At 41.5% G+C, this 16,832-nt stretch overlaps 1 protein-coding gene across 1 annotated transcript in view; it reads right to left on the bottom strand.

Moving 5' to 3' along the window:
* Positions 1-16,832, bottom strand: part of LOC119253090 (probable small intestine urate exporter) — a 40,395-nt gene that overhangs the window by 6,759 nt on the left and 16,804 nt on the right. Inside the window, exons 3-10 of the mRNA XM_037520747.1 lie at positions 8,639-8,872; positions 8,465-8,552; positions 8,177-8,263; positions 5,202-5,320; positions 4,919-5,080; positions 2,452-2,584; positions 2,225-2,372; positions 1,287-1,377 (exon numbers count right to left, since the gene is read on the bottom strand). Coding sequence (XP_037376644.1) covers positions 1,287-1,377; positions 2,225-2,372; positions 2,452-2,584; positions 4,919-5,080; positions 5,202-5,320; positions 8,177-8,263; positions 8,465-8,552; positions 8,639-8,872 — 1,062 coding nt within the window. The remainder of the gene's footprint in view (positions 1-1,286; positions 1,378-2,224; positions 2,373-2,451; positions 2,585-4,918; positions 5,081-5,201; positions 5,321-8,176; positions 8,264-8,464; positions 8,553-8,638; positions 8,873-16,832) is intronic.

The following is a 16,832-nucleotide window of genomic DNA, read 5'->3' as shown; positions in this document are numbered from 1 at the left end:
GGCCTTTTGGTCGTGGACTGGGTGACACAGATGTGGGTGAGAGACCCTTGGGAAGGTGACCATGGCAGTTTTTGTCTGGATTTTGATTTTGCTCTTTTTCTCCCATACTTGTCTGGTTGTTTCTGATCTTTTTTTGTGGGTCCCTACTGGAAGATGCTTTAGACTTGTGACAGGCTTTGGGGTCGTGCTCTGGGCCAATCCTGCTTGGGTGGACTTTTACCCACGAGAGGATAGGTAACTTTAGGTGCTTGATTTAGAAACTATATTCTTTGCCTTTCCTGTATTGTTTCCTATTTGTACTAAAGTTCCTTTTCATTAAAATCCCATATGTTTTATTTTGATGCGGTGCATGGCAAAACCTATTTAGAGAAGGCAGGTTTGCGGGGTCTGGGCTGCCCCTCTCCCTGCCCCGTAAGACCTTTCCCTAATAAACCTGCCCTTTAAATATAACTACCATCTCTGTCTTGTGGAAAATTCACCTGGGAAACTTGCAGTATGCTGCTGAAACAGGAGCTCTGGTGAAACCTTTCCCAGAGTGAACCCAAGGACCCCGCACTCCAAACCCACAGACTCCAAACACAACATCACCACCATCACGAGGTTGCCAGTCTGCCTAAATTGGGATTTGTCCACTCTCACTGAAGAGAAAATTTCTATACAGGAGGGTCAAGGTAGCAAGTAGATGAAACTTTTTTGGATCACATTATTCCAGGGTTTCTGCTGGATTACAGAGTGATCATGGACTACATTTCAGTGAACAAATGACTAAGGGAACTAGTAAGGTGTGACTTACTTTTCAGCATTTCATTGTGCATCTCATCCCAATTCCTTAGGACTGGTGGAAGGAATGAGTGGAATGCTCAAAACCCATGTGCACAATTGACAGATGCTTATACCACAGATGCTCTGCAATAGCCAGGCCAAAGACCCTCTTATCAAGTCACTCTACATCTCATCAAGGAACTGGTGGAGAAGGGACATAAAATGCCAAGAGATAAACTAATTCCTTAAGGGAAATTGTCATAAAAAAAAGGTCAAGACTCTTTCTAGAAAATTTGCTGAGTACATGAGAAATGCATCTTCTAAAATCTCAGAAAGCATCAACTCATAAAACTGTGCATTCTCCTGCATTCCACACCAAACCATGGCAGCTTCCCCTCACACACTTGTGTTTCACAAACTGTGAAAGCCACATTGAGGAGGGAATGAAAATACTCTTAGTCTGACTTCTACTGGGTGACAATGCAGATTTGGCCTATGAATATTTCATGAGAACATTTTCTCACCTGATTTATGAAATAGCCAGTGATGGTAGTCGAGATGGCTCCAGCTAAGGAAGAAAATACTTGCGATAGTCCCCTGAGAAAGGCACTATACCTGGGAGACAGAAACAGAGGCAGAGAGAACATTCACTGGAAATAAAAGATTAATCCCAGCTCATCTGTCACAACGCTGTGTTTACCACTGAGGACGCCTGGGACGGTGCTGACTTTGGACCAAACCTGAATGAAATGTCCTGATGGGAATAGTAGGATCCTGCGCTTACTTGGAGACTTCCAGGGGGTCACCTGTACTAACTTCTCAACACTGTTTATACAAAATATACAGATTAGTGCCCTGTAGCTGGTTTATGTTCTTTGGACTCTGCTATGGAGCCTGATCTTCTAGAATCCAGGTTTGGTGTATAAAATATCTCTCTCCTAGAATATAAAAGACCTCTCATTAAAAAACATGGCTCCCCTGAGAAAAGGAATTTCTCACAAATATTGCTGCATTATCTGAGGATGAGTGTGTTTTCTTTACTGTGAAATGTCTCTGGCAGCTATAGGGTAAAGTTCATTGACCTCTGATATTGACCTATATCAAGATAAATGTTCCTCTTGCTGTCCCCACCCTTTGCCTGCAATCACTTTACATGAGCTAGGCTTGTGGCGTTTCCAAGTCCTTTCAGGGACCCACCCTATGTGACAGTTGATGCCCCATGGAGGGATATCGCTGGGAGTCTCCTCTCATTGGGCTGTTCTGTGGCCACTGTCTACTCCTGTTTTCACTTTAAAAACTAAGTTTGATATAGTAGAGCATCTTTGGGTGTTTCAAGGAATTATAGTACTGACAATTTCCGTGACAGGTCTCATGTGTCACTCATATTTGATCTATATGTCGGAGCAGGGTTATGCCGATGGACCTGCACTGAGTTTCTATGAGGATAACGCAGAGTCCCTACCGAGGAGCAATATCCACCATGTTGAGAAGAACTCCTACTTCACACAAGTTGCGGAAGATGGGAGACACTACCAAGATGGCAAGGGTGGTGCTTTGGCTGGATCTCACCCAGGGCAGGAGCAGGTGGAGTCCACATGGGACAAGAACCCCTGGCAGGAGGACAAACACAGTGAACAGGAGGCCCCCTGGGCACCCCCCACATACCCTTCCATTCACCTCCATTCTTACCTAAGGCAGTAAAGAGTTTCCTGATAGTGTTGAGTCTAAGGATATTTCTGGAGTGGAGAAAACCAGCGAGTTGACCTCCAAGGATAAAGGTGGGAAAGGCAACACATACCGGCAGAGCTGACATGACCCCACTCTGGGAAGGAGAGGAGTGAGGGACAAGTCATCACCCCTCACTATGACTCAGACAGAGCTGTGGGGAGATTCTCTAGATCTGGGGTTATTCATTACATGCTCATCCCTCTAACACAAATTCCACATTACTGGTGTGAGTCAACATAATAATAGTGCTTGTGGATCAAGTTTCATAAAATTCAATTTGAGGGGTAAAAAACCACTAATTCTTCCTGCATATATAAAGTTTCCCTGGAAAAAAGATATTTAAAAGAAGAAAATTTGTTACAAAAATAGGCTAATAATTATGAACACACAATTAGCAGAGAGGGAAAAATGTGTATGTAAGGACTGTGTTAAAATGGTTTAGAGAATAATATTCATGTCTGTAGGCTTGGATTCTCAAAAGGCACAATGGGAAAAATTCTGAGAAACTCTTAAAAACTTTATGTGTGGAGTGGGCTGGGAGAACAGGGGAGATTGGGAACAGGAAGACAGCAAGATGTTCCAACTTCCTTTTTATATTTTAAAAGAGATTTTAAAATGGGGAACCCTGTAATTATCAATTCAGCTTCTATTTTAAATGACCGATAATGAGAATAAGGACAGAGGACCACCCTTTGGTTTACAAAATCCAGACAATGAGCATGTCACTCTGACCTGGTCCAAGCTGTTCATTTAATGGATGAGTAAACCGAGACCATTGAGGTCACGTGACTTAGTGAGAAATTACCCTGAGAGCAACGAGTTCAGGTCTCTTGACTTCCCGTGCTGGGAGGGCACTGGGTTCTCAACTCTCTTTCCAACCACTCTCAGCCTGGTCCTCCACAGCCTTGGTGTCTGAGCGTGAGAGCCCACGTAGCCTCACTCCAGAGACAGATCATCCCCAACAGCAGCTGTAGGACGTCCCTCTCTCATTCTGATGCCCTAGCTCTCTAGATATCTTGTTTTCTCACTCCCTGGCCTATGTTCTGTTTTTCATCTGCTTCTGGTCCTCCTACCCCATCTTTGGACTTACTGATCTCAGCACACCAGCCTCCTTGTGTGCAGGAGCCCCAGGCTCTGACCTCTGCTAAGAGGCCAGATCTCTGTTATCCCTTTCCATGTTTCACCAGGGAGCCCAGTCACCCTGGGGACACTGCTTTTGATTCCAAAGGGTGAAAAAAGCAATAATTCAATGACCATGTGAATATACCTCTCAGTGAGATCTATACCCTCCTTCCCAGTATTAGAATATCCATTTAGCAAGAATTGAAAAGCTCCTGTCAGCCAATCAACAATCTGTTCATTGAGTGGAAAATCAGAGAGCACCACACATATGTGCACTTAGTCTATATATGTTAAAATTGAGAGAAATGTTTTTTCTTAAAAAATTCCTATTATTTGGGCCTCCCTTGGTGGCGCAGGCAGTTGAGTGCTGCGCTCTGAGGCTGTCCGCAGCCTCTGCAGTGCCAATTTGAACCAGGCCCGCCAGCGAGGGTCCCACATGGTGCAGTAGACCTCTCCTGTCACGCCCAAGCTCCTCTCAGCAGCATATTTTGTCAGTCTACCTGTTCTGTTCCCCACAGTTTCTGGTGAATCCTCTCACCTTCCCGTGCATCTGGCCTATACCCCAGTTCTTGTACAAAAGTAAATAAATCTTTTTTTTTAAAAAAAAGATTTATTTATTTATTTATTTATTTATACAAGCACTGGCTAGAGTCAGAAGCGCAGGAGGGAGAGAGAATTCACAAGAACTGGATCAGGGAACAGAACAGGTAGAAGGTCCGAAGCACACTGCTGAGGGGAGCAGCGGAAGACAGGAGAGGTCTGAGCGCCATGTGGGACTCTCGCTGGTGGCCGGGATCGAACCAGCACTGCAGAGGCTGCGTGCAGCTTCGCAACCCAGCGATCAACCGCTGTGCCACCAGGGAGGCCAAATAAATAAATCTTTAAATAAAATTCCTACTGTTTTTTATATAGCAACTATCATGTCTTACTTTCAGTGTGTTTCTGATTCCTATGTCACAAACTTCTTAAAGATAAACACAATTTTATTAAACTTTGTTGCTTACATGCAACAGAGTGCTTTCACTGGAGTTATTGTTCAGAATAAATGTAATGTTTTTGCTTAGGCCTCTTAAAAAGTGTGACATACTCTGCATGTGTGTCCTAGAGCCATTCCACTCTCTTCCCATTAAAAGAAGATTTCTTTTCAGTGACGCAAAGTCTCCAAACAAAAACTCAAGTGAACCAGGTTGCATTTTCTCCCTGACCATCCTGGGCCTAATCCTTGACTTTTGAACCAAACAAAAGACAGAAAATTTTATAAAGAAGCATTTAACAGAGGAACAGAATGAACTTCCTCTGTACTTACATTTCTGAAGTTAGCTTCAAGTACAGTGTTGAAGTATGTTGGTGTGTATGTTATTATGATACAATTACGCCAGTATATAGAAAATGCAGACACTAAAATGGCCCACAGTGGCAGGGATTTAATCATAGCCTTAAAGGGAACAGACCAGGCTGGAGAACTGCCCTAGAAGAAAGCACATAACAGTGTTCCTTCTGTTAGAAGACAGAAGCTTTGCTCCACTGCACATCTCACCTCTAACACATGCAGACAGACATGGAAATAACAGAGTAGTTGCTTAGTGCACCTGTTCAGCCAGGGAAGCCATGATGTATTCCTTCTCACCAGTGCTGATAAACGGATGATTCACAGGGTCCTCATAGACAAGAAGAAACCAGAGCAAGGAAGAGGCACAGCCTATTCCACCTGGGAGAAGAGGGTCCAGTTAGTACTGTCAATTTGACTTTGACCTGGGGTGCATCCTGTCGTCCACAGTGACTGACCCCAGTCCTCATCCATAGTCTAGCATGCACCTATCGCTGGAGGAGAGGACTTTCCCAGCACTTGATTTTGGCCTTGGTCACACATATAACTTGCTCGTCCATGCTTTAAGAACCACAATATTGTTTCCAATTTTCTTCTAAGGTCTTAGCCATTGTCATAGGAGGAACATGGTCCAAATTACCCATTGTCAAATACCCAAGGCAGATACAAGACACAGAGAATGGAGCTGCACAAAAGGGGAGAACAAATGATTTCTTTTGAAGCAGAGTTGGGGCAGTTTTGAAATGCACCATTGCTAGAAATACTAGTGAGCTTACCTTGCTTGCTACAAACCTTCTCACATGGAAGTACTGGAAGAATTCTTCTCCTGCAAAGTTTTGCAATACTTCTGCAAAGTTCCTTCCATCATTTAGTCCTTCCAAAAGCACTACCTCTAGCACTGAAGACTAAGCAGCAGGCATATGTGCAAGTGATTACCCGGGAAATTTGTAAATTTGAAATTCATCTTCAACAGATGGATTTTCCCTAATACAAACATTATCTGGAATTTGCCAACACAGGATTATTGGTATGCTCTGAAAACAAAATTCATCTAAAAAGTCCCTTCTTAGGTCATTAAGAATATCTCAAGAGCTCTCTTTACTTGCTTGGTTGTGAATGACACATCCTTCACAAACACAGAGCAACCCATAAACACCAAGATTTTGTTAAGATTTTGAGAGTTTAGGAAGGCAAAGCACAATTTTCTCAACAAGAAACTTAAAATCAAGTATGGAGGGATAGACGTGAAAATTAGCACTGGTGAAATTTAGCACATTGATAATGTAGGATGTTAACAGATTCCATGGGTATTTAGTGAGTTCCTGTCTTAAACATGCTATTGCTCTTTCTCAAATCATGAGCCCAGCATCCTCTCCCATTACTTGAATATTTTTTGTAGCCCATTCTTCTTGAAATTTCTAGGACAGAACACTGGTAGATTCATGTGCCATAGTGATCACACTTAACATTTTCTTCTAAAAACTATGACCTGATAAATAAAAACCACAAAGTAAGAGCACCATCCTCTAATGAAAACACCAATAGACTGAACCTCCAGGTCCCACCAGATGAGGCAGGTTGCCCATGGGATTTAAAAGAACATTGTAAAAATACATAACCTCAAACATTAGTCAAAGCAGATGGACTGTTCCATCCATGACTGAGTATGGACAATATTTCAAAGCAGTAGACCACTGCCACTGGAATACTCAGTGTGACTTTGAAAATTTCTGTCTCTGTGTAGTTCACCCACTCCTGAGCCTCACGTGGTCTGCCCTGCTCTGCCTCCTTTATTGGCTGATTCTCTACTCCACTCAGTACTTTTACCTATGATTATGTTTCATTCCCAAACTTTCCTGGTTGAGTAATATTAAGAGAATGTTAAAACAAGTATGAAATAAGTAAACCTGGCTAAAACTATAATCCTATCAAGATAACCTGTTCAACAGCTTATGAAGCAACCCAGGTGGCGTCCTTCTTTGGGTTGAATTTAGAAACTGAAGGGAATGTGATGATGCCTCTAAAGTCATCCGGTTATTTTAGCTACATGCTCGAGTTCCCTGAACTTAAATGTGATTTGCAGTCTCTCATGATGAGGTCTGACATTAGCCACTTCTGTGGGTCTGCTAGAATGAAAGACTGCGTAAGCTGCCGTGTGGGCTAGGCAGCTCAGCCTTATGTGCACAAAGCCCATTAGGCCCAACCAATCCATTCACTCCTGACCCTGCAGAGGCATGTGGGTAAGTAATTTTCAGGCTTTTCTGCCCTGCACCATTAGGATTGCATGCCTGATGGGGGCACCTGCTTTTTGTTACTTTGTTATTTTTGTTATATTGTTTACTCTTGTGAGTAATGACTGCAGTATTGATATGTTGGCCAAGAGAAGCAGAGGCAAGAGAGAGAACAAGAGAAAGAGTGAAGATTCACCAAGGGCTGGGAGGCCTGCCAGCTTCCTGACACCCCCAACACCACCCGGCACCCCTGCCTGCCGTGTACCTGGTTGCTGCACTGCATGTAAAAACTCAGGAAAAGCCTGAGGTAGCCACCAAGGGCTCCAGGACTCTCATTTACCTGGTCTGCTCCGATTATAGAAAACCTACTCTGTGCCATCCTGGCATTACAGGCGCCTCTTAATTTAAGCAAGAGCTGATGCATAAACTCCTGTGACAATGAGCATATGTCACCAGGCAGGACCAGGAATGCCTGGGGAGCCGCTGACTGATATGTAACTTTGCGCCCAGAGAGACATCAGCGGAATGCCTTGTTAACAAGATGGGTACCAGAAGCCAAGGTCAGAAAGTCTGATTTTGGTCTCTAATTTTGGGCCAGAAAACTGGGCTGTAAATCTGAATTGGGTTCGCAGAGTCCTCTCTCCTAAAGTGCAGTTAACCTATCTTTTTTCTTCTTCCTATCTTTTTCTTCCTATCTTTTTTCTCTTTGTCCTCTGGCCATGAGTAATACTATGTATAGTATAATACTATGTATAGTATTATACTATGTATAATCACTCCCTCCATAACAAGGCAAAGTTGTACCTTCTGGGTAGCATCCTGCCAATTTGCTCCATGACTCCCGTTTCTTTGTCAGTGTGGTGTTGCCTTGCCTCAAAAAACTTCAGTTAAATAAATATCCAAATCTGTTAGGATTTGGCAAACCAGAGATGACTTGGATCAAGAAAGCACACCCAGCATTCTCTGTCCTAAACCAAAATTCTGAGGTGGAGGAGCACAAACTCACCAAAGATATAGAAGACATAAGGCCATCCTATGGTGTCGCAGAGGAGGCCTCCGACAGAGAGAATGACGAAGCTTCCCAGTATTATTCCTACAGAAAGTCAGGGTATTTCACATGAGGGCGTCAGGCTTGGGACTCTATGCCCCCTACAGATTGAAACTCAACCAAGATGAGTTCCCAGCGATTAGTGATAAAAGCTGAAATCCAGACAACCTGCTGTCACTTCCTGCTCCTCCACTCAGCAGCTGTCTGGTGATGCAGCTTAGAGCTGACAATTAGGGTGCCAGTTACCTGATCGAGCAATGGCGATGAGCTGACTCCTTTCCACTGGGGGAGCCCATTTGACCCAAATTGAAAACTGACCTGTTAATACCATGGTCTGTAAAATAAAAATAAAAGTTTCCTTCTTAGTATCTGAGGTCACGTTGGAACCCATGATCTACTCACAGTTAAAAATCTTGGTACCTGGGCTATGCCTTGGACAACCCGAAGGACAACGAGCAAGGTCACCCCAGTATCAGCTGCCAGTGGACAGAAGAGGGTCAGGACTGAGGAAATGACCAAGCCAGCACCAACCACGTACTTGGCTCCAAATATTCCAGTCACATAGCCACTAGGGATTGACGCCAAGATTGTGCCATAGTTGAGTGCGCTGAGGATGATTCCCTGGATCCCAGGATTCCAGTCATAGACAGGAGCCTAGATGAAGAAAGCACACCACTTTTAACCTTTGCCTGCAGAGGAAACTATAACCAATTATATCAAGCAAAAGAAAGAGAGAAAGATAGTGAGAGAGAAAGAGAGAGAGATTGATTCAACTTACTCTTTCACTGGTTTCCCAGATAACTGACTAATTTAAACATGAGAGCCTAAAAAGAAAGATCCCATAAATGAGAAGCGTTATCAAGATAATAAAATGTAGGTGAAAAAAGAGGAGAGCATTTAAATCTGTGAAAATTTTATGTAGATATTTTCACCATTTTAGGGAAAACTTTATGTCCACTTAATGCTAAAATCTGTTTCCTTCATTCTAGCTGAATCCATGCTAACACTTAGACATTAAATAGGGATATAATTTCCATAGATATTTTGTTCTTGCATAATACAGCTCCTGGAACATAGTAGATACTCAATAAACAACCTTCTTGTTAAAACCACTTGAATTGGAGAAACAGTCCACAGTCTCATTAAGCTTACCACTGCCTTGAGTTCCTGTGTGGAGGCATTGGGTTGTCTGGGCAGGGCCGTGTTGTTTACCATCGCTGGCATGGCGATGCTCAAATTCATTTGTTGTGTTATCACTGAAGAGTGACAGAGAAGCAAGATGAAGGCCAGCCCATATCGGACTGAGCAACAGCCTGAGAGGAGAAAGCACAGAAAGTCTGATAAGCAACTGCTTTACTTGGCACCCTGCAACAGTCCAGAAAAGGAAGAAGATTCATTCTGTGAAACAGGAAAATGGAGGAGGCAGACTTGCTCTGCAGACCTGTTCCCCTGGTAATTGAGAGGGTCAATAACTTCTCCAGAACACTGGTCATCAGAGACTTGAAAAATGTGTGGAGTTGGCCAGAGTGAGCATTCAGAAAGAGATTTCTAGACAGGGTCCTGGGATGAAATGAGGAGAGTGGGATGGAAAGAGTGGATTTCAAGAAAACTGAGTTGGCAATAGCTGTTCACTGCACATGGATAGTAATGGTGTAGTTGCAGGATCACCTCATTTCCAACATTGCCTTCCCAAGTTTCCTACCTGAGGGGCTGGGGTGGCAGGTTGTGCCACTCATGAGCAGGGGACCTAGCATGATTTGGGCTGGGCGATGAGACTTGAAAGGTGTGGGCGAGGTAGCATATAGAAGTACATTAACTTCGTCTTTCAATTTTTAGCTAGTCTTGCACAAAATGTGCCAGTGTTCCATGTGCGCCCTCTGGTGACCCTGGGGTTGAGTGCAGACATATAGTTGGACCAGAGCTGGAAGGGTTGATTGAATTGCCCTGTCCTCTTGCCACGTGGATGCCCCACATTCTGGCTACAGCCAGGGAGCAAATGCGGGTGGAGTGACCAGTACTGTTTCCTGTTGTGCAGGGACAGTTCCGTTAGGACCCGACAGCCAGGTTCCAATGTGAGTTTGTTGCTGGGAGCACTTAGTTGAGTCTGTCTGCATCCCCATTGTTAAGAAATATATATTTGAATTTTGATCATCCCATATTCATAGGGCAGGTTAAGGTAAGAGAGACTGCGGCAATTACAGCTTTGCCTTCTCCAGCCGAGAACAGGGAGGGGAAAAACTGGTGATAATTTTGTCTATTGTAACCTTTATTTTGTTCCACAATAATTTATTCACTCACATTTTTGTAACAGTCTCCAGAACTGTTGCAAATGGGCACTCCTGCCAAATATAAATTTACTTGGAATGCTTCTCAGTTATAATATTAGGTGCGCTACTGTTGGCGGTGGAACATACACAGTTATTGTAGTAAACTATGCTATTTCTATTTTTGGGGGAAAGAACATGAGTTTTATCAAATGCATTTTAATTTGGATCAGACATTTGGACCCACATGTATTATCTAATGTTGTGTGTTTTGGGGCACCTTACTTAGCTTCCTGTGGCCTCATTATTTCTTCACTTAATTGGGGTTAATGATATTACCTACCCATTGCGCTATGATAAGTATTGAGAAAGTTTATAGGACTTTATTATAGTTATTAACAGATGATATTAAACTGGCTTTACATTTTAGAGTGACCTCGTAATAATACGTTTTGATGAAAACATAGGATTTATTTGCTAAAACTTTAACTAAAATTTCACATGATTATCTATAAAAGCGTAGAAAAAAAGGTCTGTATACTGCACATTCACTTTCTGCTACTACTACCATTTCACATAAGTTTGGTACACTTGTCACAATGAATGAACTTACATGAACTCATGGCACACTTCATTCAGACATCTTAGATGTGTGTCTTCCTTCTGCCCCTCAGCCCCATTCTGGACACCAGAGCACATTTCATTGTCTTGTTGCCTTTGGCTACTTTTGCCTATGAGTTTCCCAGACCTACTTCATGTTGGTGAGCTTGACCACTTGCAAGAGTACCAGTGAGATACTGTGTGTTATGTCCCTTACTTGGCATTTCTCACTGTTTTTCATGGTTAGACTGAGATCACGTGTTATTGAGAGAAGGACGATACAGGTGAACTGACGCTCTCCCATCAGACCATATTAGGGTGAGTGTTAGTACCAGGATTCACCTCTGCTGGTATGGACCTTGATCGCCTGACTTGTAGTGGAATTTGACCGGTCTCTCTACTGTAGAATGGCTCCCTCCTCCTCCCCTTCCACATTGCGTCCTTTCTCCTTTTCCCCCATCATTGCTGATGTTGAGTCTCTGCAGATCAGTTGAGTGGTAGATTGTTAGCGTTATTGGCATGAACACCAAGATCATTGTCTAAGTGTCAATTCCACATATATTTTTCATTTCAATGCCATTCATGGTATGTTTACATATTTTTCCACATTAATACTGTCTATTTTGTTTTTTCACAAACCTTTCTTTGAAATTAGACTCACTTTACTGGACTCTTAAGTAAGTCTTCCTTATTATATATTATAGAAAAAAATGTAAGTTGTAATACAGATGCGAGGGAGGAGGAAAAGCAACTCTCTGTGCTGCTGTAGAGGGAAAGTGGTTCTCTGAGCAGACCTGAATCAAATATGAGCAGGGAGATCTAAAGGGATGTCCTCGTGGACTTAGAAGCAGAAAGACCAAGACTGGTTTCCTATTTTCTTCCAGACCATCTGCTCTGTGATTTTTCTTCATCTATAAATAATGACTTATCTACCTGTTCTGCGTAAGATCAAAGTTTCTCTTAAGAAACTAAATAGTTATTAACAAAAAAGCTTGTTTTGTGTGTAGAATTCTTGACTGTTGGGAGTAGCAAAGGATGCAGTATTTGTCAAGGAAAGAAAGTGATATAGACCAAGATTTATCTACAACCATTATATGGTTTTACCTTTCCTGGGGGTTTGTGCTGGAGTCACACTTAAGTTCACACCTTCAGAAGCCTCTCCCTCTGTTGCCATGGCTTCTTCTCTAGTAGACATGCTGCTTCTCTTCTCTCAGTTACCAGAGTTTACCTACTGAAATAAAACAACAGAAGAGCAAACAGAGAGAGGTGAGTATCATATATGTGACACAACACCAAGTCTTCCAAGGATTGAGGGAAATACTTTTTTTGGAAAAAAGTGTTAGGTTAGAGTTCAAAAGACTTGGTTTGTTATCCAGACTCTCTCACTGGGACTCTGAGGCTTTGGGAAGGTCCCAGTTACCCTGCCTCTTAGTCTCTGCCTCTTTAAAATGAGGGATTGCCCTGGACTGTTCTGGATTGCCCTGCTGAATTACAGTATTCTTTCCAGTTCTGCATTCCCATGTCTCTTGACTGATACTGGCAGCAACTGGATGGTAAAACTAGATATGTCTTTGAATTTTTATAATAAAATCTCATTGATTACCAAATATATAAGTCTATATTTATATATAAGCCACCTCTCACCCGCCACTGAAGTTTATCTATAGGATTCCAGTGGATTAAATTATATGAAAAGTTGTCTATTATAAACATCATCATATACAAGTAAAGCAAACACCTTTTATTTTTTAATGTTTTTTGCAAGAGTTTTAGAGTTTGCATCACATGCTGTCTCAGAATGGTGGCAAACCCAACTCCCAGGGACAGAAGATCCTGTGCTCAGGACCCTCAGAGCACACCCTAGGTACCTCTTCCTCAAGACATTCATTTTTAAACCACCATTAATGGGATAAATTAACATCTGAGCCTCTTGATACGAAACACAGAGAAAGGCAGCAACTCACTTCTATGGTTCTTCAGCCAAGAATGAATATCTTGAATCTAATTACTGGAAAATATATTTAAAAAACCTGAATGCCACAAAACAACTGACCTCAGATCTGCAAAAATGTCAAGGTCATGAAGACTAGACAGACTGAGGAACTGAATCTAAGACGCATAAAGAGGCACTGAAGTAAATGCAACATGTGATCTCTGATTGGGTCATGAAAGGAACAAGCATTTTTCTTTTGTATAAATGACAGCACCATGACAGCTAGTGTGTTGACTGAATCACAGAATTATATTTGTAGTGGATTCCTAATTGTGTAATTGTGCCATGTTTATGTAAGAGAATGTTTTTGTTTGCTTTATATTCCCCACTGCCCTTTATACCCCATGCCTGTTCCTCCTCACACCTCTAAACCTCTAAAAATGTTCACTCATTTTTAAAAGTGTTTTCATTACAGAAATACCTACTATGAAAATGTCCATTATTTTATATTTTTCTAATTTACTTTGCTCCACAGAAATTTCTCAAATTCCTTCTATTTTCTTGAAAATGACTGTTTTATCCTTTCTTATGGCTATATAATACTCCATGGTTGTATAACACCCTTATTGATTCAACGCTGATATAAACATTGTAGAACAAGTGAAGCTTTTTCTTGATGGTTTCATATTCTGCGGATATTTGTCCAAGTGTAGATCATACAATGATTTCATTTTCATTTTTTAAAAAATAAATCTGTATTGCTTTCCATAGTGGTTTCACCAGCTCACATTCCCACCAGTAATGTAGTAGGTTCCTTTTTCTCCACATCTGCTCTACCGCTTTTTGTTGGGGTCTTTTTAACATGTACTATTCTCAGAAGAGTGAGGTGGTATCTCATTGCAGTTTTAATCTGCATCTCTCTTATTAGAAGTACAATGAACATTTTTTCATGTCTTTTCGGCTCTGGATATCTTCTTTGGTGATTTGCCTGTTTATATCTGCTGCTCATGTATTAGTTGGATCATTTTTTGTTGTTGAATTTTATGACCTCTGTATATATATTGCATATTGACCCCTCTTCAGTTACATTTTACTGAATTTACAGTTTATCAATGTACGTATTTTCTCCCATTCTGTAGGGTGTCTATTACATCATCTTATGTTTCCCTTCACTGTATATAATTTGAAACTTGAGGTAATCCCTATTTTTTTTAATGCCCATGTCCTGGGGGCTGTATCACCAAAAATAACTTTACGGTTGATACCATGGAATGTATCTCCAATGATTTCTTCTATACATTTTTATAGTTTCAGGTCTAAATCTTTAATCCACTTGCAGTTTATTTTCGTTTATGGTGTTAGCAAGTAATCCAGCTTCATTCATTTCAATGTGGCTTTACTATTTACCCGACATTATATATTAACAAGATTGCCTTTCCTCATTTTGTGATGGTATCTCGTTGTGGTTTTGATATGCGTTTCCCACTTGGGAAATGCTGATAAGCATTTTTCATGGGCCTGTTGACCTATGTACGTCTTCTTTTGAGAAGGTTCTATTTAGCTCTTCTGACTATTTCTTTAAATTGGGTTCTTTGTTTTTTTTTTTGCTGTTGTTGTGTTGATGATTTTTTATAGATCTTGATATCATACCATTCTCAGTTGTATGGCATACAAATATTTTCTCCCATCCAATATGGTGTCCTCTGTTTTGGTGGTAATTTCTTTCCTGTGAAGAAGCATTTTCATTTGTTGTGGATATTTATGTTCTCTATGGTTTATCTTCTTGTTGACAATGATATAAACACACCACTGAAGTCAATGTTGTGGAATGTCATGCCACTGTTTTCTGCTATATCCTTCATGGCTTCATTTTAACACAGCCAAATCTTGGGCCTTCCTGGTGGCGCAGGGGTTGAGCACCACACCATGAGGCAATCGCAGCCTCTGCAGCATGAGTTTGATCCCCGGCAGGCCAGGGAGCAACCCACATGGTACAGCAGACCTCTCCTGACTCGCCCGCTGCTCTCCTCAGCAGTGTGCTTCGGTCAGTCTGCCTGTTCTGTTCCCCACTGTCTCTTGTGGATCCTCTCACCCCCTGCATCTCTGGCCTGTGCCTCAGCTCTTGTAAGCATAAATAAATAAATCTTTAAAAAAAATAAATGAAACAGCCAAATCTTTAATCTGAATTAATTTTTGTGTAAGCTGTGAGATGGTGGTTTAGCTTCGTTCTTTTGCATGTCCAGTATTCTCAACAATATCTGTTGAAAAGACTTTCCTTTCTCCATTGTATTTGGAGATCCTTTGTTATACTTTCACTGCCCATGTAAGTGTGGGTTCATATTTTGCCTCTCAATTCTATTCCATTGTCTAAGTGTATGTCTTTATTCCAGCATCACACAACTTGGTTACTACAGCTTTTAATATAGTTTAAAGTCTGGCCATGTGATCTCATCAATATTCCCATTCTTTGAATTGTTTTGACAGATCAGTTTTTAGTTCTTCCATATGAATTTCAGTAGTGTTTGCTCTATGTCTTGAATGATGCCATTGAAACATTGATAGGGATTACAAGGGATATGTATATTGTTTTAGGAAAGATGGTCATTTTTTTTTTTTTTAAGATTGATTTTATTTATACAAGAACCAGGTTACAGGCCAGATGTGCGGGAGGGTGAGAGGATTCAACAGAAATAAAGTGGGAAACAGAACAGGCAGACTGACAAAATACACTGCTGAGGGGAGCAGCGGGTGAGACAGGAGAGGTCTGCTTGCCATGTGGGTTGCTCTGAGGCTGGCGGGGATCGAACCGGCACTGTAGAGGTTGTGGACAGTTTCACAGCACTGCGCTTAACTGGCTGTGCCACCAGGGAGGCCCCAAAGATGGACATTTTAACAATGTTAATTCTTCCAGTATATGAACAAGCAATAGCTTCCATTTATTGTGTATGTGTTTTCTTAATTTTTTTAACAGTGGTTGTAGTTTTTATTGTACTGGTCCATTGACCCTGTTGTCAAATGTACTCTAAAGAAATTAATTTTCTGATGTATTATAGATGGTATTTTTAAAAATTTCTCTCTCTTCTAGTTTCTTTCCATACAGAAACATAACTAATTTTTGAAAACTAATTTCATAATCTCCCACTTTACTCTACTGTTCTACTGTCTCAATTACTTTTTCATTGGTATCTTTAGGATTTTCTCATTTAGACTTAAGTTGTATAAGAAGAAAGAAGGTAAGAATTTCCTTGGAGAATGCAGTTCATATGCAGCCACATATTCAGCCAACTCTGTGAAAGTGTAGGCTCATTTAAAGTTATCTTATGTCCCCTGAAGCTTTGTGTGATCATATCATTCTCTAAAAAGGGAAGAAATAAGTGACACATGTCTCTGAATTAAGAACATGAGATGCAATTATTGGCCTGAGGCTGCAGAGAAAGGACTCACACTGTACAAGGAGGTCACAAGATTCCCCCAGCTGCAGGTGCAGGTGATTCCTGGACAGACACCTGAGGTTCCTTCTGAAGCAGGTGTAAAAAAATCAGGAGGTCCACTTAATAACTTTAAAAAAAATCCTGCCCAAGAGTACTATCTCCAAGAGCAGTAGAATCCCAAATGTGTGGGGGTGTGGGGGCTGCAGGATGTCCAACATTGGAGGTGGGAACTGTAATGGCCAAGGAGTGGACAAGCATCACCATGACATAGAAGGGACTGACGCATGTGCCCTCTAGGAAACTCTCTAAGGATAAATATTCAGTATCCGTCAGGCCACAAAACTCCAAGTCAGATCACAGAGTCTCAAAGTACTTTCTTCCTGCCT

This window comes from Talpa occidentalis, unplaced genomic scaffold, assembly GCF_014898055.3.
Source record: "Talpa occidentalis isolate TD23 unplaced genomic scaffold, MPIMG_talOcc4v2.1 talOcc4.2, whole genome shotgun sequence".
Taxonomy (NCBI): domain Eukaryota; kingdom Metazoa; phylum Chordata; class Mammalia; order Eulipotyphla; family Talpidae; genus Talpa; species Talpa occidentalis.
The sequence above is the reverse complement of the archived record's forward strand: the minus strand, read 5'-3'. Positions and strand labels throughout refer to the sequence as shown.